Source organism: Centropristis striata, chromosome 12 (genome assembly GCF_030273125.1).
Source record: "Centropristis striata isolate RG_2023a ecotype Rhode Island chromosome 12, C.striata_1.0, whole genome shotgun sequence".
NCBI classification, from domain to species: domain Eukaryota; kingdom Metazoa; phylum Chordata; class Actinopteri; order Perciformes; family Serranidae; genus Centropristis; species Centropristis striata.
In genome coordinates, this window is record NC_081528.1 from 20,844,689 (window position 1) to 20,866,284 (window position 21,596).

Here is a 21,596-nt window from a genome sequence, read left to right on the forward strand (position 1 = left end):
TTTCCAATGTAATCTGGTGGGTCTAACAACTCTTTTAAAGTTAAACCTTAAAAATAAGACAAACATAGTTACACATATACTCAAATTGTTCATTTAGTGTATCACTTTTTGTATCACTACGCTTCTAATGCACAAGGTCATTTTTGACCCATGTGTGTAAACTTGATGTAATAATACAAAAAACTATTTTTCTTCATAAAGTATAAAAGGAAAAATGGATATAATTATCTGTTGTAATAAAAAAACATGAAAGCATGAAATAACATGGGAAATAAATGCGGGTGATTTTTGACCCATGTTGTGCATTAGAAGGTGTTTATATGCTGTGCATCAAAGGGTTAAAAAAGGACTAAAAACTTTCTTTTTTAGCAAAACCTTTGGTTCCTCCCGTCCAGATGGTTTTTAGCTTGTGTATATATGTATGTATATATGTATACTTTTTCTTCTGTTTTTAGCTGTTTTATCCTTTTTTTTAAATCCTTTTTTAATCATACTGTTATGCTTTTAACCTGTAGCACTTTGAGATTTCCTTGAATGAAAGTGCATTACAAATAAAATGTATTATTATTATTATTATTATTATTATTATTATGAAGTTGGTCGCTTTCTTCTTTCCCAAAAACTCCTGGGGGGCGGGGCTAACAAGGGACGTGCCCACCGCTCTTGCGTCATCAAACAGAGAGCAGCAGAGCCGCAGCCCGGAAAGAGACCCCAGCCTGTTGTAGCAGCGCAGCTAGCAACCTCCATGTGTGCTCTGTCACAAGGGTGAACATTGCACGGACAGAAAAGACTCAGACTCTGGCACATTTTGCCTCCTCCTGAAGACCACGGTAGACTGCGTATAACTGACTGGCGGGGACCGACACGGACATGGCGACATCCAGCTCCTGTGTTGTGGTAAGTTCCCACAACAACCAGGGTGAAATAAAAGGTGGTCGTATTTCACCTCTTCATGCCCACTGAGCAGAACAACACGCTGCGTTTAGTGTTACACACACTGCAGGCCGCCAGGTGTTGACTAGCCTTACCTGCCTGTCTATCTGTATGCTCACCTTGGTGACATGTTGATGTCCGCCACATAACGGCAGTGTGTTATATCTGTCGCGTGGCCTGCGGCTATGGAGACCGACCGTCATGGACACGCGCTCTCCACGTTTGCCGTGACGTTGCGACTTTTGGATAGACGCATAATGTGTCCCAGACAGTGATTCATATATTGAAACATAGTGGGTGGGTTTTATGTGTCTGACTGAATATAATATGCTTCATTCGTTAATATTATTACACTATACACAACTGCACAGACAACCAGTAACGCACAAGCTGCCAGCACGGGGGCGTGTTTGAGCGCGCGCTTCTATATGTCATAAACATTGCATTATTTTTTGTGCAGCTGGCATTAACTATACTGCCTTACCTATACTGCCCTAACTATACTGCCTTATCTATACTAACTATACTGCCTTATCTATACTAACTATACTGCCTTACCTATACTAACTATACTGCCTTAACTATACTGCCGTAACTATACTGCCGTAACTATACTACATCAGCTATACTGCCTTAACTATACTAACTATACTACCTTAACTTTACTACCTTAACTAGACTGCCTAAACTATACTACATTAACTAATCTGCCTTATAAAGGCAAAGGTGTGGAATGATTCATAACATGAATATTTTTTTTGGTCCTGAAAGGGTGGAGGTTGAGATTGATTTGGACAAAATGATAGGCTATTAATAAATGTCAAATAGCAGAAAGGTATGTATATGATGTATAGAATGTATGTATATGTCTTGTGCAACTGGCATTAACTATACTGCAAGGGTGTGGAATGAGTCATAACATGCACAGTTTGGGGCCTGAACATGTGGAGGTTGAGACTGGTTTGAAAATAAATGATAGGCTATTAATAAATGTCAAATAGCAGAAATGCATGTATACGATGTGCAGGTGCATCTCAGTAAATTAGAATATCATAAAAAAGTTTATTTATGTCAGTAATTCAATTCAAAAAGGTGAAATAACACATTATATAGATCCATTACACACAGAATTAAACATTTCATGTCTTCTAATGTATAATGATTATGGCTTACATTTAATGAAGACCTAAAATTCAGTGTCTCAAAAAATGTTAATATTACAAAAGACCAATTGTAAAAAGTATGTTTAATATGGAAATGTTGACCTCTGAAAAGTATGTCCATCTATATGACTCAATACTTATACTTATTGAGATGCACCTGTACATAATGTATATGTCTTATTTTCTATATTCTTTATTCTGTCTGCTATATCTATGTGTCTGTATCTTGAGCTGCTGTGACAACTAAATTTCCCCACTGCGGGATAAAAACAGTCATATCTCATCTCATCATATCTTATCATAGCAGGCCAGTAAACCAAAACCTAAAATAGATGTGGCAACTATTTATTTGTTGGGACAGAAAACACAATTTTGCTTTAAAGATTTCTGCCACAATGGGGCAAAATTCAATCTAGCAGGCCAGACGAAACACAGTGGAGTTTTTAAAAATTCATTATGAGCAAAAAATATTTTATAAATGTATAGTGATCATTTAGAAAGTATCTATTAGATTGTGTAGGGTTATTGTTTTGTTTCTGGAAATGAATTAGTTTATAAATATCTGAAAAGTAACAGCTCCTAGTAATAGTTATTTCTGAATGAATCTCATAAACATAAAAACAGAATGTTTTGTGAATGTCTGAATCAGTCTGAACATAAAATATATGGTTTTTGTGATAAGACAAGCCATGTTGACCTCTATACTAGAGTAGTCAATAAATAACCAATGCGCCCTATTTTTCAGGATACTTCCAGCATTTGGAAGCCAGTGTTGGCTGACAGACCAACTTACTGACACCATAATGAAGCCTTTTGCTGAAATGGCATGATAAGACAGTGGAAGATCCTGTCTCTGTTTAAATGAAATCAGCTGGACGATGCACGGTTGCCAAACATGGACATTATTTGTGCAAACTTCAAGGCTATGCTGACCTCTGAAGAGTTCATTGACTTGTTTTTCAAGAGTTTTTTTTTTACAACTTGTATAACAGACAACAACCCCATGTCTAACGGTGGAAAACCCTCCTTCAGATCACGTCACCATGAGGACATCTGCTCAGTATCACTCATTATTATTTTGAATAAAAAGGGTGTAGCCTAAACAGATGGGCTTGTTTTTCCGTTTTAGTGGGCATAAGGCGAAGTGCTTCAGTAAGTTCAACTACAGATGATGTGTTCAGGACAGCAATTACATATTGTTGGAGGATCCCAACAGTCCTCCAACAGTTAAAATAATGTGATAATTCCCACGGTACCTTGAGCACTGAACCAGCTTCCAATCTGTCACATGATACCAGTTATGTCTATGCGGCATGCGGTTTGAGATTCATGGTTCGCATTTAGCACCACTGACAACTGTCTGTTGCTTGCTAAACTCTACAGAACCAAGCATTGTTCTCACAGTTTGTGTTTTGTGGCAGAAACACTGTAGAGGCAGTAAAACATATGGAGGGAGTCAGTGGGAAAGTAGACCACTCTTGACCTCAACCCCTCCCCTCGTACTACCCTGTATCAGATGAATGCCCCGTGTACCGTGTTAGGTAATACCCCTGAGATTTTTTTAACCCCTTTGTGCCGTGTTTCATTCCAGATCAGTGACGAGGAGCAGGGGTATGACCTGGACCTTTTTTGCATACCAAAGCACTACGCCTCCGACCTGGAGAGGGTCTACATCCCACATGGACTCATCCTGGACAGGTTGGGATGCTGTTTTTTTTTTTTTTAGCACCTTCCAGTAGGACAGTGAAAATGTGATGAATTGTCAGGGTCAACTAAAAGGTGAGCTGTCTGAATGCCCTGTGGGATCCCAAGGTGTTCAGTAAGTTGTGGGACAAAGGGTCATTGATGGGTTTAGTGTACCCAATCTTAACAACAAACAAGTTTATGAAATGATGTCCCGGGCCAAAAAAAATATTAAATCATGTTTATTGAGTCATCATATTTTGGCTTGAAATAGGCCTGTTTATTTTCAAAACAACATGCACTGGATACCTGTTCCAGTGCATGTTCCCAACTTCAGTTGGAGTATTTAATTCCTGCTTTTCTGTTATCATTTGATAATTAATGCAGCTTTTTGGCAAATTTCTGTTAACTGCATGGGTTATTACAGTCAAGGAAAAAATGATTAGACCACCCTTGTTTTTTTGAATTTCTTGTTCATTTTGATGACAACTAAAGGTACATTTGTTTGGACAAATAAAATTAATTTAAGAGCTGATATCTAGATATTTTCCATGGTTTTCTTGATAATGATTTTGGTTATTATGAAGAAAACCATGGAAAGATATTAGCTTTTAAATTAGATTAAACTGTTATGAGCTATTTATGTTGTTATCATTATATTTGTCCAAACAAATGTACCTTTAGTTGTACCAGGCATTAAAATGAACAAGAAATTAAAAACAAGAATGGTCTAATAATTTTTTCCATGACTGTATACTTGGGAGTGCTTTAAAAATGACAGCTATGCCTGCTGACACAAACAGAAAGGAAATGTGAACTACTGCTGACTGTAGCAGAAAACTGAGCTGACTATCCTCTCTCTCTCTCTCTGTCTCTCTGTCTCTCTCTGTCTCTCTCTCTGTCTCTCTCTCTGTCTCTCCCACATGACCCCAGGACAGAGAGGCTGGCTAGAGAGATCATGAAGGAAATGGGGGGCCACCACATCGTGGCCCTCTGTGTGCTCAAAGGGGGTTACAAGTTCTTTGCAGACCTGCTGGACTACATCAAGGCCCTGAACAGGAACAGTGACCGCTCCATCCCAATGACAGTGGACTTCATTCGCCTCAAGAGCTACTGTGTAATCTATCCAGTTTTCTCTCCATGCTTTGGAGTGTTTATCACTTCGTACATGCGACTACACTCACTTATACTGCACGTCGAAGAGAATTCTGAATTAAAGCAGATAGTCGGGCGTCCCAGTGGCCCGCTGGTAGAGCGCATACCAAAAAGGCTCCTGACAGAGTCCTGACAGCAGCTGACCCATGTTTAAATCTGGCTCCAGGTCCCTTTGCGGCAGGTTTTCACCTCTGTCCCCCTTCCACTTTTACTTAGTGTAATAAGTAAGAGTGGAATAGTCTTACCACTGTGTAATAAAGCTGAAAAATGCCCCCCAAAAAAGCAGATGTTCAAAATGCCTAAGCTCCACTACGGTGAAACATGAAGTGTGTATTTTACACCGTGTCCTAACAGTGGCTGTTCTAAGGGGCTGGGGGTCAGTGTATGGAAGAATTATCCTATCTTAATTCAAGAGTGTAGATTTTCAGTTTGAGAGCATGATTTTATTCCTTTTCAGTGACACAGCTCCCTCTCGTGCTCAGATTTATTCTCCTCATGCTCACATTTCTGCTGCTTTCTTTCAAAATGTTTGCTTGAACTCAAAAATCACGTGTGTGCTCACATTTCTTCTTCTTGGACACAAACATCTCGCTCGCATTCAAATATGTCCTGTGCGCGCTCAGATCTAAAGTCTGCTCTCAAAAACGTATGTGCACGCACTCAGAACAAGTACGTCCTCTCAAGTAGAGGTAACTCCTCAGACTGAAGATGTCCCTCCCTGCGCCTAAAATAATGTGTTTCACCAGCCAATAGGGGGACAGCTGGAGTGTGGACCACTCAAATAATGGATGCCGTGTATTGGGTACATTCCTTTGCCCTTTTTGAGCGCTCCGTAGGGGCGGGTAGTATATGGTCTGTTTGTAAAACTGATTCTGTCTTTAAATACACCAATTTCCCATATTAGCAGCTATTTGAGTCGTCACCTATTTAAGACACCAGCAGATTTATGTATAATTAATCTTAAGGAATCCTAAAAAGAGTAATCATAGTTTAGATTTTTCCAATTTTTGTATTGGTGGGATATATTTTATATACTATAAATACTCTTAGTGGCATAGCAATGTTACGATAGTTGAATGGTTAAGTACAGTGATATCTATTGCATTTTAAACCATTGGACGCTGCTTCGCATTCCCGGCTGCCGCACTGTTACTGAAAAGGAATACAATCATGCTCTCAAACTGAAAATCTACGCTCTTGAATAAAGCTAGGATGATTCTTCCATACCAGTGCCCCTGTAATATAAAGCCTGGACGCCCCTCTGACCATTCTAACTAAATCTGTTGTGGCCTCTCTTTCAAAGCTCGCTCATGTATTGAAATCTGAAAATTTGATGCACAAGATGGATTAATATTTGTTTTATAATCGCCTCATAGCCCACTGAATTGTAATTGAATCATGAGGTGCCCAGAGATTCATAGGCCAAATGAAGACAGCAACAAAAATAGTTATGCATAACTATGCATAAAAAGTTAGGCATAACAGGAAGCAGCAATGCATGAGAACAGTTATGCAACCATGATTACGAATAAGTTTTGAAAAATGTAATAAGTGAATGCAATAATTAGCCAATCCATTGCAACCTACGTTCAAGTAAATACAGCACAAACACAAGATCTCTAAAGCTCTAACTGGGAAACATCTGTTTTTGTAAATATATACACTTTTTTGTAAATGTTTTATCAGGAAGGAAATGCATTTTAGCAAGTCCTAGGTTTAATTAACCAGGTTTCCTTCCAAATGTAACGCATGTTTGAACCGAATTTCCAGACAGTCGGTTATTAAAACATTTCAGAGGGAGACAGTGCAAACAGTTGACGTTATTAAGAGCCAGTTAGAATCTCAAATTTTGTAAAAAGAATTTGAAGAACGATCTCCTCTTTGAGAACAGATCTGATGTTTTGTTTGTCTAATTTTTGTGTCTTCAGTGCGTGAGGGACCGATGAGTCACACACGATGTCTGTTGTCGCATTTTATGTTCAGTGACACACTAACTCTTCCACCTCTGCAAAGCCTAAGATATTTTTTAATTTCTTGTTTCTACCCAGGTTTTTTTCAAACACATTCAAAATTGAGCATTAAAACCCACATAGTGACATAAAAAATGTGAAAAAACACTGAATGTAAACATAACATTAAGATATTTTTAATCAACCCTCATGTTGCATAAGTTTTATTTTTGGGGGAACCTGAACAGCATCTAATCTGAAGTTGATTCCTCTCTTCACAGAATGACCAGTCGACGGGTGAAATCAAAGTAATCGGTGGAGATGATCTGTCTACACTGACCGGCAAGGTGAGAAGTATGGGAGGCAGAGGGATGATGACTTAAACAACTAGGAAATGAGAAATTTTTACTGCCCTTACTATCATATCATTTCATATTGTACCTTATTGTACGTTGCTACTGTTTTCAACGCTAACAGCCACTTTAAGTGAACTGATGAGTACAAACTGATGAATGTAGAGGTGGAGGAAATAATCGATACAGCATAGTATTTTGTGCGGCAACATATCAATTCATGGCCCCCAAATAATGATATTTATCGTTCCGACAGCCAGCTGTTTTCGCCGTTTCGGAGGCCGTAGTGAGCTCAATTTTATGAATATACTGGAGATACTGGTATCATGATGTAAGGAATCTATTGGCACCATGTGTGTCAGGATATCATGTTGGGAAGTTGTTGAAAAAACGCAAATTTAGGATATTTTTTTGATGGATCATGGTGAATTTCAAGGCAGTCACGTGATCTTTTCACGTTTCAAGTCAATTCAATTTTATTTATATAGCCCAATAGCCCAATTTTATTTATATAGCCCAAAATCACAGATTTGCCTCAAAGGGCTTTACAGACTTTACATGTTACAACATCCTCTGTCCTTAGACCTCACATCAGCCAGGGAAAACCCTTTTAAAAAGGGAAAAAGAAGAAGAAACCTCAGGGAGAGACAGAGGAGGGATCCATCTCCCAGGACTGACAGGTGTCAATGGATGTCGTTATACAGGACAGATCAACAGAGTAGAATAGAGGAGATGGAGGTTGAGGGGGGAGAGAGAGACAGAGAGGAGCAGGAGTTCTGGGAGGGGCACAGCAGCAGGTGATGAAGCGACACCATTGGCCAGTAGTGATGCGGTGAGATTTCATGCTGTCTCACTTAGTACGTTTACATGACACTTGAAGAAAATTAATTATTGCCTTAATCTGACTATAACTGAAGTGCATGTAAATGTGTCAGTCCGACTGATGTTGGAGTTCTCCAATTCCGATTAGGACACACAGATAATGTGATTGGAATAGGATTTTCGCTGTGATGTATGACAAGACAACGCATGTGCACATGCTTCGCATGCTCCACCCCCACGCTGGAGTATGACCCTGGAACAAAAACATCCGAGAAAGCCGGTCACATTAGCTCCTCGTACATTAGCCGGTCACATTAGCTCCTCGTACATTAGCCGGTCACATTAGCTCCTCGTACATTAGCCGGTCACATTAGCTCCTCGTACATTAGCCGGTCACATTAGCCGGTCGACGGTCAGTAGCGACGGCACAAAGTGTCAAACTGTGGTCAACCAGAAAAGGCGCCGTTTTAACCCGCTGAAATGACGCATGTCACCACCCAATGTTGAGGAGGAGGACACGTTCCCTTCAGTTATTAGATTTTCTCAGTTGCATGTAAACTGGGACAAGGACAGAAATCCTATTAGATGCCAATATCGATTTTTATGAATAGCTTGATTAAATTGTGCATGTAAACGTATGAGTGAAAGTATGTTCTCTGGGTTCCCAATAGTCTCCTCCTAACATACATGGCTGCCTCCCAATTTAGAACTGAGAATTTTCTCTTACATGACCAAACAATTTTTGATTGATTTTAATTTTGTGGACACAAAATGTAGTTAAACAGTTAAATCTCAATATATTGTATCGCAATATTCACCATATTGCAAAATGCTTAAAAGAAAAAAAATCGTATCTTGGGGCCTCTGGTGCCTCACCTCTAGATGAATGATTTTGGAATTTTTTTTAATTAGAATAACTTAAATGTATGATGCGATTAATAATTATGATTGTGCTACAGTTGACCAAACCCAATGCTCATGTAACAATTTAGATTTTCATTCCTTTTGAGTTCACTTGAATGCTAGAATCAAACTTATTTTTCTCTAATATGATTGTTCTTTTCTTTTTACGCAGAACGTCTTGATCGTGGAGGTACGTACCGATGTTTTCTTCAAGAATAAAGTAAGCCGCTTTCTATTCCAAGGTCGCTAACACAAGCTTCTCTCTTGCTGTATTTCAAGGACATTATCGACACAGGGAAGACAATGAAGACATTATTGCAACTCCTCAAGCAGTACAATCCCAAAATGGTTAAAGTAGCAAGGTAATATGACCCCTTTGAGTCATGTGATCATGTCTATCTTTTCTACTTCACAACAACAGATAGTGGTGACACGTCTCAAGTGTTTCTTATCAGTCTTACGTGCAGCTGTGAAGTGTTATGATTGATGATCAATTTTCTTTTTTTGTCCTCAGTTTGTTGGTGAAGAGAACACCAAGAAGTGTTGGCTATCGACCAGACTGTAAGTTGAAGACAGTTTTAGAATACTTCTGACATTTACGGTCAGCATAATGTGCTGTATGTTATACATAGTTGCTACAAATACCCCCTTTTCACAAGCATGGAACAGGTTCAAGTTCGGTTTGCACGCCAACTTTTTAATTGTAAGAAAAGAAAAGGAAAAAGTTTCCTAGCTGGAAACAAAAAAAATCCTCAACCATAAGTTTGAAATGTGACGACATCAGTGGCTGCGTCATATTGGAGAGGATGAAGTCTACAACTGCAGCATTTTGTCAAACTTTCAAAAACTTTAAACTTCACTGCTCTCAATTTTTTTGAATGAAAAAAGTCGACAACTTCCCGACACGATATCCTCACATGGTGCCTATAGATTCCTTAGATCTTCCAGTGCTGGCCATAAATCAATATAATATTGCCACGCAAAATATCAAGATACTATCTGTATCAATTTTTCCCCCACCTCAAGTAATCAATGTAATCTGCCATATTGCTACAACTGTTTACTTCCAGTTTGCATTATGCAACGCCTTCTGTTGAGAGAATGTGGGCTGGTTCACTAGATGACACCACGGTTTCAAGAAACCTTAATAGAAACTGTTCAAGAATGAGAGCTAATTTGGTGGAAAAGTGTGCATTTACTTAACATTTGCATGTCTTTGTTTCAGTGTTGTTAGTGTTTTAGCCTAGCACACACACATGTAACTTATTTATGCATCTGTTTCTTTCAGTCGTAGGATTCGAGGTGCCTGACAAATTTGTGGTGGGATACGCACTAGACTACAACGAGTACTTTAGAGATCTAAATGTAAGTATTTCAGATGAATAAAGAAAACCAGTGAGTGATTAAAGTAACAGTTTGTACTTTACAGTTTGTACTTTGTAGGACAACAAACATGTGAATCATTAATGTGCTGCAACGCTCATTGATCCTTTTCTGTTTCAGCATATCTGCGTCATTAGTGAAACCGGGAAGGAGAAGTACAAGGCATGAAGAGTATCGATTTTTACTGTATGGTTTAACTTTTCACTTTGCTGTCCATTTTTATATATTTTACTTCTTCATATTTGTGTGATGATAATACTCAGCCTGCTCAGGGTCCCTGAAGACACACTGCTGGAGTGATAATCCTGACAGTTCCATTGCCTGTTTCTAGCCACCACACACAAACACACACACACGACTGAGCTTTTACAGAAGATTGATTGCCTAAAGCTGAGGACACACTACAAGATTTTTTGCCAGATTTTACCCATGATTCCTAGTTGGGCAAAGTCTGCACCAGTCTGCACTAGTTTGGGACAGTTGGCATGGCTCGTTGGAACAAAAATCTGCTAAAACTACAAAATGTCTGTTGAAACCATCATGTAGTGTGTTCTCCAAAGCATTTCAAAAGACTGTGATGTTGTGTAGTGTGTCCCCACTTTTAGATAGAACCATATCTGGGTAAAACAGCATGGAGCCCGCCTTCCCCTGAACTTAGTAGTCTATAATTATTATCTGCCCCATACTGATTACTTATTTTTTTAAGCAATGGAGTAATTTATTCAGAGCACTGCTGCTAGCTTTAAGTACAATATCAAAACGGTTGTGCCACAGCAGATTTTGACATTGATTTTTAATATTTCTTTTTATTGTAATTATTTTGCATTGAGCTATTAATAGCTGTTTTATGGGCACCCTTAAAGAGGATTTTACAACTTCTTGTAAAATGTATATTTTGGGACAAAACACGTGTGTTACTGTGGTGTGAATAAGATTTTCCTCAGATTGTGTAGAAATGTAACACAAATATTGGCTGCTGACCCTAATTGAACACATAGAAACCTCGTTTTTATGATTGTTGATGAAATCATTGTCTTTTACGTTACACAGAAATTTGATGCATATATGCTTTGTTCAGACTGGGAGCTTTCTTGCTGGAAAATGTATAGATGTGTAAATGATCACTTGATACTTTACCTGAAGATAAAAGGTATTCTGTTTTTTAGCATGTACCGGTAATCTGTATGTCACTGAATCAGACATAATTTAGCAACCTTTTTTATTTTATTTGCATTCCTACTATGTAAAATGCTCTTATTCAATCGTGCCATCACTGTAAACCAGGATCAACTGAATTTTGCAATACCAGCCATTAAATGTTCACACCCCTCCTGTGACTGGTGGATTTCACTTTCAAAGTTTTCCGTATTATATAATACCAAATACCTTGAACAGTTAAAAAAAAAAAAAGATTGGGCAATCAAAGGCAAAAATAATGGTCAATGTAGTGGTGATGCAGGTAATATAAATGTGTGTCAACAATAACAGCTTCCTGGGGAGAAAAAACGTTACAATTGACTGAGTTAAATGCCTGCAGAAAGCCATTTTTCTTTTTCAGTAAATGGTAATTGCAGAGCATATTTTTCCTCACATTGGGCTCTTCATGCATCCAATTATGTGACATTATTTTAAATTCTTCCCCATATGACATGATTACTTTATGCTGATAGAGTCTGGGTGTTTTGCAAATCAAGAAACGTAATTAATGGAACTTTCAATTTTAATTTTATATAGTTAATGAAATAAACATTTGCTGGCCAAAGCTTGGCATACTACTGAACATGTACATTTGCCACAAGTATGATATGAACCGGAGAGTGGTTGGCTTTGAGGGGCTGTAAGGGCCATAATTCATTCTTCCCTCTCACATGCACATGGAATACCTCTCACATACACACATTTTTTGTGAATGTGAGAGGTAAAATTGTGTATTTGAGAGGTAAAATTATATATATGTGTGCGATAAAATTGTGTACGTGAGCGGTAAAACTGAATGTGAAAGGTATTTTCTGTGTATGGCAAAATTGTGTATTTGAGAGGTATTTTTTGTGTATGTGAGGCAAAATTATAAACGTGAAAGGTAAAAATGATGAATGTGAGAGGTAAAATTGTGTACGTGAGAAGTAAAATTATGAATATGAGAAGTAAAATTGTGAATGTAAGAGGTAAAATTTTATATATGTGAGGGATAAAATTGTGTAGGTGAATTAAAATCGTGTATGTGAGAGGTACAATTGTGAATGTGAGGTAAAATACTGTATGTGAGAGGTAAAATTGTGAATTTGAGAGGTTAAATTGTGTATGTGAATAAATTATGGCCCATACGGCCCCTCATAGTTGGCTGCTGCAAATAACTCAGGAACACAAAATCTGCCACAACATTATTACCCGCATCCTCACGGAGTTATCTGCATGGGCCTCATGTGAGCAAAGATACAAGTAAAACTGTCATTGTAGATGCAGCTTAATCTGTCAGTCTATGTTCAAGCTACTTAGATAAGGTGAGCCAATTTGGCCAGACTTAATGTAGGTGAAGTGAATGTAACAGTTCATCCATGAACCAGAGGATGCAGGTCACCACTGTCCGCCTGAGCATGCCGGCAAACGGAGCCGTCTCATTGGCCGAGTCGCTAGCGTTAAAAGGGGCGTGAAGTTGGCGGCTAGCAGCTAACTAGCTTGTGTCTGTGTGCTCATCATCTTGGATCTGGTTCATTCTTGGCGGCGTCCTGCAGAAAGGGGAAAACGAAAGTGTAGAGTGAGGAATATCTGCCACAGGCGGGGTTCAGTTATCCTTTGTGAGCCGTGGAAGCTACCAGACTGACGGACAGGAACATTTAGTTGGAGAAACATTGACCCGGCCTCTCTGTGGATATGGCATTGTGGCTATCGGTTATAATGCTAACGTAGCTAGTTAGCCTAGCAGGCTAGATAGCTGGGCTATTAGCTTAACGTCTCATTGGCTTACACTGGCTACAAAGTAGACTTATGAGAATCACCAAACTGCAGCGTCGTTATTAACGTCGCTAACGATAAACTCGAGGCGAACATTTGTTGTGCAGTCAAGAGGAGGCAGCTAGCCAGTGTGGCTAACTAGAGCTAATTTAAGGCGCTAACATGCAGCGCTAGTTTAGCAAAGTAGCGCTTCAGTGGTCAGCCGCTGCGGCTCTGCAGCAGCAGACTAGCGGGTCGGCAGGCAGCAGGTACCGGGCATTGTGCGGTATGTAGCCACGGCATGCTAACCATCCATCAGGAACCTGGGGACTGGTTATAACGTTACAGCCAACGTTAGTGCAGACCAGATCTGACTGACCACACAGCCGTGATATGAATGATTATAGAGATAGCGTTGTTATGATGTATAGCCAACATTAAGTTGCTTCAAACCGGAGTCACAGACACAGAAAGGCCTTGCAGATTGCACTGGGTCAACTACATTTAGTTTGTCAGATTAATTGCCTGATTGATTATGATCCTTGTATGTATGTAAAGTTATCAAAGTTTGTAGTGCAACAATGTAACACCACTGAGCTGGTTAGCCATTTTAAGTTGATGAATTGGTGGCGGGCAGCGTTAGCTAGTAAGATGAACAATCCAGGAGTGTTGCCACAAGAAAAGATGGAACTGGATCTGGAAATCCCATCTTCCTTAGTTCAGAGCGATGGACACTTGAGACGATCCAACAGTGCACCCATGATTAATGGCTTAAGGTTTCTACCACATAGTTACACTAATTTAATGTATAATGTTTCAATGAATGTGTTTTTCTTTTCCCATAACCATTGAAGTAACTACATTATAGTGACCTCATGGGTAGAAGACACATGACACATGGTGGGTCTGTTAATTTGTCATTCCAGTGATAACTCCCAAGTGTTCCAGAGAGAGGTCCTGCGCAGCCGGAGAAATAGCACTACAGTTGTCAACAGGCCCAATATGGTACGATGCTTTATTAAACATGTGTCCTCGAGTTGTAATGTGTCTGAATGATTCTGCATTGAATGTTCTCTTCTCCACACACATCCTTCTTTACAGGTGCCCTCATCACCTATTCGCGTCCCCAGCACCAGACTTCATCAGATAAAACAAGTAAGAAAAAGTGTTGTTTCAGACATGGAAATGTTATAAGGGGCATGTCAGACCGCTGTCTCCCTCTCAAGCCATAGGGAGTGACGGTGTCCTAAAAACATGCTAGAGTGACACACAGGAGTCCACAGGGCCATCGATCTTACAGAGTTGATCAATAGGTAGTATCGGACTCCCACAAAGGGAAATAGTTACTCTATTTCTGATGTAGTCCATAAATTAAATGGTTCAGTTCTAGATTTTTTTAAGGTTTTACCTGAGTCAGAATAATTTATTGTAATGCATGAGTTTGAATAATGTGCAAGTCTTATTATATTTAATCCAGAAACAAACTCAGACTTGATAACTATTAACTATCGTGTGCTCTTGCAGGAGGAGGGTGTCGATGTGATGAACAGAGAAACTGCTCACGAGCGGTAAGTCATGCACAGGATTCATACTTAGTCTTGGAAGTTTGGAAAAATGCTTAATTTTAACTATTGTGTTTTAAGACTGCTTGAATTTGAGTATACCAATTAATGAGTGCTTGATTTTCAATAGGGCTGTCTTCAACTAAATACACTTTTTAAACATGTTTTGCCAACAAATCAATTGGTTGCTTTAATAGACAGATTTGTAAAACATATTTTCTCCACCAAGAGTCATGCAAAAGCTCCACTTTTTATTTTCTGTTTACCAATGACGGGTTCATGATTTTCTTGGAAATAAGTAATTTTTATGCAGCCACTAATTTTCAACTTTACCCAGTGTTTCATCTCCACAATCACTCATGTAAATCTCTCAATATTTGAAATGAAACAATGAGTTGACCCCTATACGGTACTAATGTAAATATTTATTTGGGATAATCTGATCATTTTTTTTCATTTGATCCTTGTTTGAACCAATTGGAAAGTTATTAGCGGTATGTTCACTTTCCATTTAGAGCCAGATAAGTCCTCTGAAAGTGAGCAAAGAATCATGAACAAAACACACAAACGTTAATATGAATTGCTGGTAAAATAAAGGGGCAATATCCATTTATTGCTGTGGGTATAAAGGAATTCTGAACTTTTCATCAGGCATTTATAGCAGCAATCTAGATGTGATGATTAAGACTTTGAGAGTCTGATGTTTTGGTTTCGGTACATTGGGAATACTTGAAGTGCTTTTACTTTTAAAGCTGGACAAACCCTGTTTTTATTTATGATGTCGTTGTGGGATAAGAGGTTTGTTTAAATTATTGCTTTGTTGTAGGTAAAATGCTGATATGGATCAACTTATTCCCTTTGTTTTCTTTTCTTATTCACACAGGGAGGTTCAAGCCGCCATGCAAATGAGCCAGTCCTGGGAAGAAAGCCTCAGTCTGGTAAAGAATGACTCTTCGTTACAGCTCCTCCAGCCCCCTTGTTGATATGTTCTGCTGGCTGAATCCTTGAAAGTCAGCTCTGTTTTGCTTTCCCACTGCATGTTTTGGCCCCGAGCCACTGTTGGCCTCTCGTTCTCTGTAGAGTGGACAAGTACAAACATGCTAGATTAACACTGAAAACATTTTGGAGTTATCAGGGCCACCAGTCTTTCAAGGTCAGACTGAGTTGGTAGTATAATACTCCGACACTCTTGTATGAATGATTTTAAGACCTCACTATATAGTACTGTCGATGTGATGTGAGATGATATGTCTGCTAATGTGTTTGGTAATCGTGTGTTCTTAGAGCGACAATGATTTAGAGAAGTCAGCTTCTTCGTCTCCAAAGCGCATCGACTTTGTGCCTGTGTCGCCTGCACCATCTCCAACCAGAGGGATAGGGAAAAAGGTACATCTGACGTCCAATCTGTTTACATGCACATAACCTGATTATAGGTCGTAGTTGGAGCTTTTCACGGTTTGCACTAACCTGATTTTACTAACAACTTCCAATCAGATTATATGGAAGTCTGTGTGGCAGTCTGCGGGAAATAACGTATTAGTAACAAGATGACTGAAAACACAGTTTATCCTGTTTGACCCTCTAAAACCCAAACCAATTCAGGCCATACTTTTCTACATACTAGTCACATTTTACTCACCATTACCTTGTTTTTTTACTGCAATAGAAAAGTACTGCACCTCCATGAAAACAGCACAACAGTTATAATGCCATAAATCATTAAAAACACTCAAGTCAACAGGAAAAAGGAATCTATATATACAACATTTTCCCAAGTGCCCATACGTGTTGCCAATATTGGGAGGGGGAGTGGGAGAGCCACATGCTACATTTTCAACTATTTAAATCTTTACAACCTCCCCGCAGGGCAGAGAGTTGAGTAGAAGAGAGGTTGGAAGTAAACTGCCTGTATTTCAGCCGAAGTTTCCATGAATTTGTCATGTGACTGTTGGTCTCAGCCAAGTCACTCAGGGCTTCACATTTGTGCTGAGGAGTGCAGAATTAAATGTTTTTTTTTATAGGCCCTGGTTAGAGCAAAATAATTTTTTTCGTTCCTTTTTTTTTGCCAACAATACAAATGAGACTTGGAATTAATTGAACAGATTAAAATGTTGCACATTTCCTGACATGATCCTTTGACAGACATGATTCTTTGAGGGCCTTCAGAAATGTGAAAATCAGATTTTCAGTCATAATTTCACAAAGAATTGTTTAAATATACTTGCACAATAGGAGCAATAATCAGAGTAATGCCTTAATCTGTCTTAACCTTGTCTGTGTCTTGTGTTTTTCTCTTGTGAGCAGCAGTGTTTCTCTCCTTCACTACAAATCCTGGTGAGCAGTAATGGCCTCACACCCAGCCCAATCCCCAGCCCAACACGACGCTTCAGGTGAGCAACTCGTCTTTGAGTAGCAACTGTAGTTTATACCCTGATAATCTACTTGTGTTACTTTACTCCTGTTTTGAATTCTACTTGATAAACATCTCAGTTGTTCTGAGACTGCAGCAGCACCATCTGCCCCCTGTTTGACTTTAATTTTTTCCCTGGTAGCATTAAGAGTTTCCTTTTGCCAGTCTTCCTAGAAAGAAAAGACTATTTATATGCACTTAACTATATTATTGCCATAACTTTTTTAGATGTTTCTAAATAACCTCTAATAATGTAATCTGTTAAAATGACAGACTTTGTTACAGGTGGATCAGAACCTGCTGATAATGCCTGAATTTAATTTTCACTTCACTGGTTTGACAAAGTGTTTTTTCTGCTCCTCAGCCGACGGAGTCAAAGCCCGATCAACTGCATCAGAGCCAGCATACTTGGGCCAATGAAACGCAAAGGTGAGGCACCCACCAAGTTAACACCCTACATGCTTTGAGAATATATCTTTTTATTGTTTTGATTCGTACCCAAAGAGCCACTTAATTAACTATTACAGACTGCACTTGTAATGAAGTACATATTGAGGTTTCTAAATGTCGGGGACCTTTCCTCTGCAGGTGAGATGGAGACAGAGAGCCAGCCTAAGAGGCTCTTCCAGGGAACCACCACCATGCTGTCCTCTGATGTCTCCAACCTGTCAGAGCTCAGCTCCTGGTAAGACTTGTCCATCAAGAAGTGACATAACAGCTCTTCAAAAGCACACTGTTTACATAATGATCCAATGTCTTATTTTACCAAGGTGACTGAAGCAAACCAAAGAACTTTAGGGCAGTGGCTGGTTTATGATAATCTGTTAAAAAAACATGTACAGACTTCGGTCCATTGACTCAACATGGAGCTTGCTCTTCACCATACCAAAGATGAACTGTAGCTACAAACAGATGCTCCACCTTCTGATGAGCAACTCCACTAAAATATATGCATTTTTTTACCATGCATTATGTTCTGCTCCTGCATTAAGTTTACACTTGCCATAGTCAAACTGACTTGCATGCCAATCCATTTGTTTTGCTAACCGTATCAAACATTGCTGACAGCATACAGCTAAAAGAAGCCAGGCAGAACTTATGCTTGTGAAACCAAAGTTCCCATTATGTGCAAACGTACATATCATATATTCCTATACAGTAGAGGTGTGAATCCCTAGAGGCCCCTCGATACGATTTTATCCCGATACTTGAGTCACGATACAATTTTATTGTGATTTTAAGCATTTTGCGTTATGGTAGGTATTGCGATACAATATTTTGCGATTTTGTGTCCACAACATTTATTTCAATCAAGAATTGTTTTGTCAAATAAGAGAAAATTCTCCGTCTGTTCATCTCACTTCAGTCTTTTTATTTTTCCACAATGAGAGTCAAACCCACGGACTGACCAACAAAGTATTCAGTCAAACTGAACTCAACTGATATCAAACATGTATGGATGACAAAAACTGCAGCATTTTATCAAACTTTCAAAAACTTTAAGCAATTATTTTGAATGAAATCCAAAAAAAGCTTAACTTTGCAGCATTATTTCGACAACTTTCCAACACGATATCCTGACCGGCATTCCTATAGATTCTTTAGTTTCATATGATACCAGTATATCCAGTATATTCCTAAAAAAATCTGCCCACTACCAAACGCTAAATATCGATACTTGGCAGCGATGAATCAATATATTGCCACACAAAATATCAAAATACTATACTGTATCATGGTCTGAATACAAATGGTTGCAGCTCTGCTAGTTTTGTTTAAATGACTTTCGATGTCAGGACTCTGACTGTTGCAGTATACTGTTTTGTTTATATTTATTGCTTTAAAGTAATTTGAAAAAAAGCGAGAAAATTCCACAGTAATGGCCTTATCAAATGTTAGATTCTATTGAATTTTCTCCCCCAAAGTCAAAGTATTGACCGTCAGACAGCAGATGTTTGCCGCAGTCACATTCACAACAGCCTGCAGCCTTCCTGAACTAGTCCTTTTTTCTTCCAGTCACTCTCCAGATTTGCTGGATGGCAGCCTCAGCAGCGTCGGCTCCTCCACAGACTCACCAGGCAAAATGGAGGGAGTGTCGCCCTCCTCGTCCAGCAACTCGCCCTTCGCTTCCCTCCAGGATTTGTCCCCAAAGTGAGCGTGGGATAGCAAGAGACACTATAAAGGACTGGCGCCAGAAAGCCTCTCTCCAGGGAACAAGTTTCCTTCTCAGACCCTCCATCTCACCATTGGCTAGATTTAGTGGAATTTTCCGAGCGGCTGTTTTCATGGCTCCAATTCGGAGGGTCTAGATATGTTTGAATGAAGGAAACGAAAGCCATGAATGAGTTCAAGTGCAGAAGAAGAGGTAAGCCTAGTGAAACTGGGAATGACTGAAGACACTGTGAGCACCAGCTGCTAGTAGAGGATCTTGGATGGTGCTTGGCTTCATAGTGACGTCGTGTTCATCAGAGGCTTTGCTTCTGTCCCACCAGTTCCCCTCGCTGGAGAGAGACATTGAGCACTGGACATAAAGAAATGACTATTTGGATGTGTGTATATTTTCCCTGTTTTTGTGCTGGAAAACTTCTGTCCACAGGCCTTTTTGTATGTACACAGTCTGCAGATGATTTTGTAAGAAAATATTTAACTTATTTGTTTTCCTGCTTTGTTTGTAATTATGTACATATTAACCTTGTCAGATGTCATACATAGTTTTAAGTTTGTGGTTGGCTGTGAGACGACTGTGGGCACAGGTCTTCAACAGCGAGAGTAATGGAACATGAACTACTTCTGGGGTAGACCTATGGAGATTTCCTTACTGTTATACTGTAAGAGAAGTTATGTTTTCAGCAGATTTTCTTCATATTTTTATGATATGAGCTCTGAACTGTGGTGTTTTGTTTTTTATTTCTTTTCTTTTTTTTTCAGCTTTGCTTTTATACCCACTACCCAGTGACTTGCTGCAACTTTAATTGCCTTGTTTGAGCAATTAATGTACCTGCAGTAAGATGGTCATCACTGTTGTGCTCTCAACACTAAACGATCCTCTGTATCCTGTGTTTTTGTCAGGATGTTTTTGTAGATGAGCAGAGTATAGAAACAGTTTTCATTCAACTGGGGAAATGATCTTATTTATGAAGAACTTTATTATAACACCTAGATGGGATCTGTTTCTATCACCAGTAAAAAGGAACAACCTGTGTCATTTACATCAAATAAACTGACTGCTGCAAAATGCAGCACCAACAAAATGGCACCATTACATTGAGTAAACAAACTGCTGTTTCTGCTGTGGTTAAGGTTTATGAAAATGGCTTTTTGCACAGGATGGTCATTCCCGTCATGTTTCAGTCCGTGCATAAGCAGGGCAGAAGTGAAACTTGACTTTCTCGTGTAACAAGATATAAGAATGCAGTGTGTAGAGGTTAAAGCCTGTACTGTGGTTTTTGCACCCAAATTTGCTTTTAACTGTCATGACTGACCCCCGTGTCCACAACCCCCTGTGTAACCTGTACATCTGCACCCCTTCATGGCTCCGTAGCCTTTAATGTGTATATACAAAAGGAAGTGATTGTAAATCATTTTTATGGAAGTGTGCCCTTTAATTTAAAGAAAAGTGTGGTTGCAGTTTTTTACTGAATGTCTTTTTCCCTTTAAGAAAATGGGAAAAGCAGTCCGCTTTCCCTGCTGTCCAGATATTTTTATCAATATGACTTTTTTCCTCGGTCATCGTATGAAGTGTTCAGGGCATGAATTTAGCAAATGATACTATACTGTATGACTGCAATGGAAAGGCTGTAATCTGCCAAGCTGGCTCACAATTTGCCTATGCTTGTGTCTTGTGATTGCAATCGTAGCCGACATCAGGATTAAATAAATTATTTCTTTATTAAGTGTGTGTGGCTGTTTTGAACATTCCAAGAGGATTTTTTTTTCTTCAGAGCACAAAAACACATCCTAATTAGAAATGTTAACACTGCACCCAGGGCTTTAGTGGGAAGGTGTCGCTCCCTTACCTTATTGTCAAGGTATTTGGTCCTAAACAGACACAGTTGACTTTGTTGCATAAAAGTGCCTCCTTATTAATTACGTCTGCTGGCAACATAAAAGTTGCTGTGTGGAGGGATAACGTAGGTAGGGCAGGAATTTGGCATAAAGAGCATTACTAATCTTGAAACCTATTATGCTGGAGTAGAGTTTACAGAATAACCGCTTAGCTGACAAATCTGCCTTTAAATCAACACTTTAGTAATCTGCTCTAATTGCAAATGAGCCTAGCTTCTGTTGTAAAGCATCAACAATAACCTAATCTATGAATTTTATACCAGACATCTGCAGTGAGACTTTAT

General features: G+C 39.1%; 2 protein-coding genes and 2 non-coding genes across 4 annotated transcripts; all 4 read left to right on the plus strand.

Moving 5' to 3' along the window:
• The first annotated feature begins 703 nt into the window (after window positions 1–703).
• On the plus strand, window positions 704–11,674 carry hprt1 (hypoxanthine phosphoribosyltransferase 1). Its single transcript, XM_059346621.1, has 9 exons — window positions 704–897; window positions 3,688–3,794; window positions 4,713–4,896; window positions 7,165–7,230; window positions 9,134–9,151; window positions 9,241–9,323; window positions 9,476–9,522; window positions 10,250–10,326; window positions 10,465–11,674. The coding sequence occupies exons 1-9, from the start codon at window positions 871–873 to the stop codon at window positions 10,510–10,512; spliced, it is 657 nt and encodes a 218-aa protein (XP_059202604.1). The 5' UTR covers window positions 704–870; the 3' UTR covers window positions 10,513–11,674.
• Window positions 11,675–13,010: 1,336 nt separating this feature from the next.
• Window positions 13,011–20,304, plus strand: pabir2 (PABIR family member 2). Its single transcript, XM_059345983.1, has 10 exons — window positions 13,011–14,051; window positions 14,202–14,280; window positions 14,377–14,430; window positions 14,800–14,843; window positions 15,721–15,775; window positions 16,122–16,223; window positions 17,142–17,227; window positions 17,612–17,676; window positions 17,836–17,932; window positions 19,264–20,304. The coding sequence occupies exons 1-10, from the start codon at window positions 13,822–13,824 to the stop codon at window positions 19,400–19,402; spliced, it is 951 nt and encodes a 316-aa protein (XP_059201966.1). The 5' UTR covers window positions 13,011–13,821; the 3' UTR covers window positions 19,403–20,304.
• Window positions 14,471–14,610, plus strand: LOC131982410 (small nucleolar RNA U109). Its single transcript, XR_009395396.1, has one exon. It is a non-coding gene; the product is annotated as a small nucleolar RNA U109 (small nucleolar RNA).
• LOC131982409 (small nucleolar RNA U109) lies at window positions 15,871–16,026 on the plus strand. The gene has a single exon (XR_009395394.1). It is a non-coding gene; the product is annotated as a small nucleolar RNA U109 (small nucleolar RNA).
• Window positions 20,305–21,596: the final 1,292 nt, after the last annotated feature.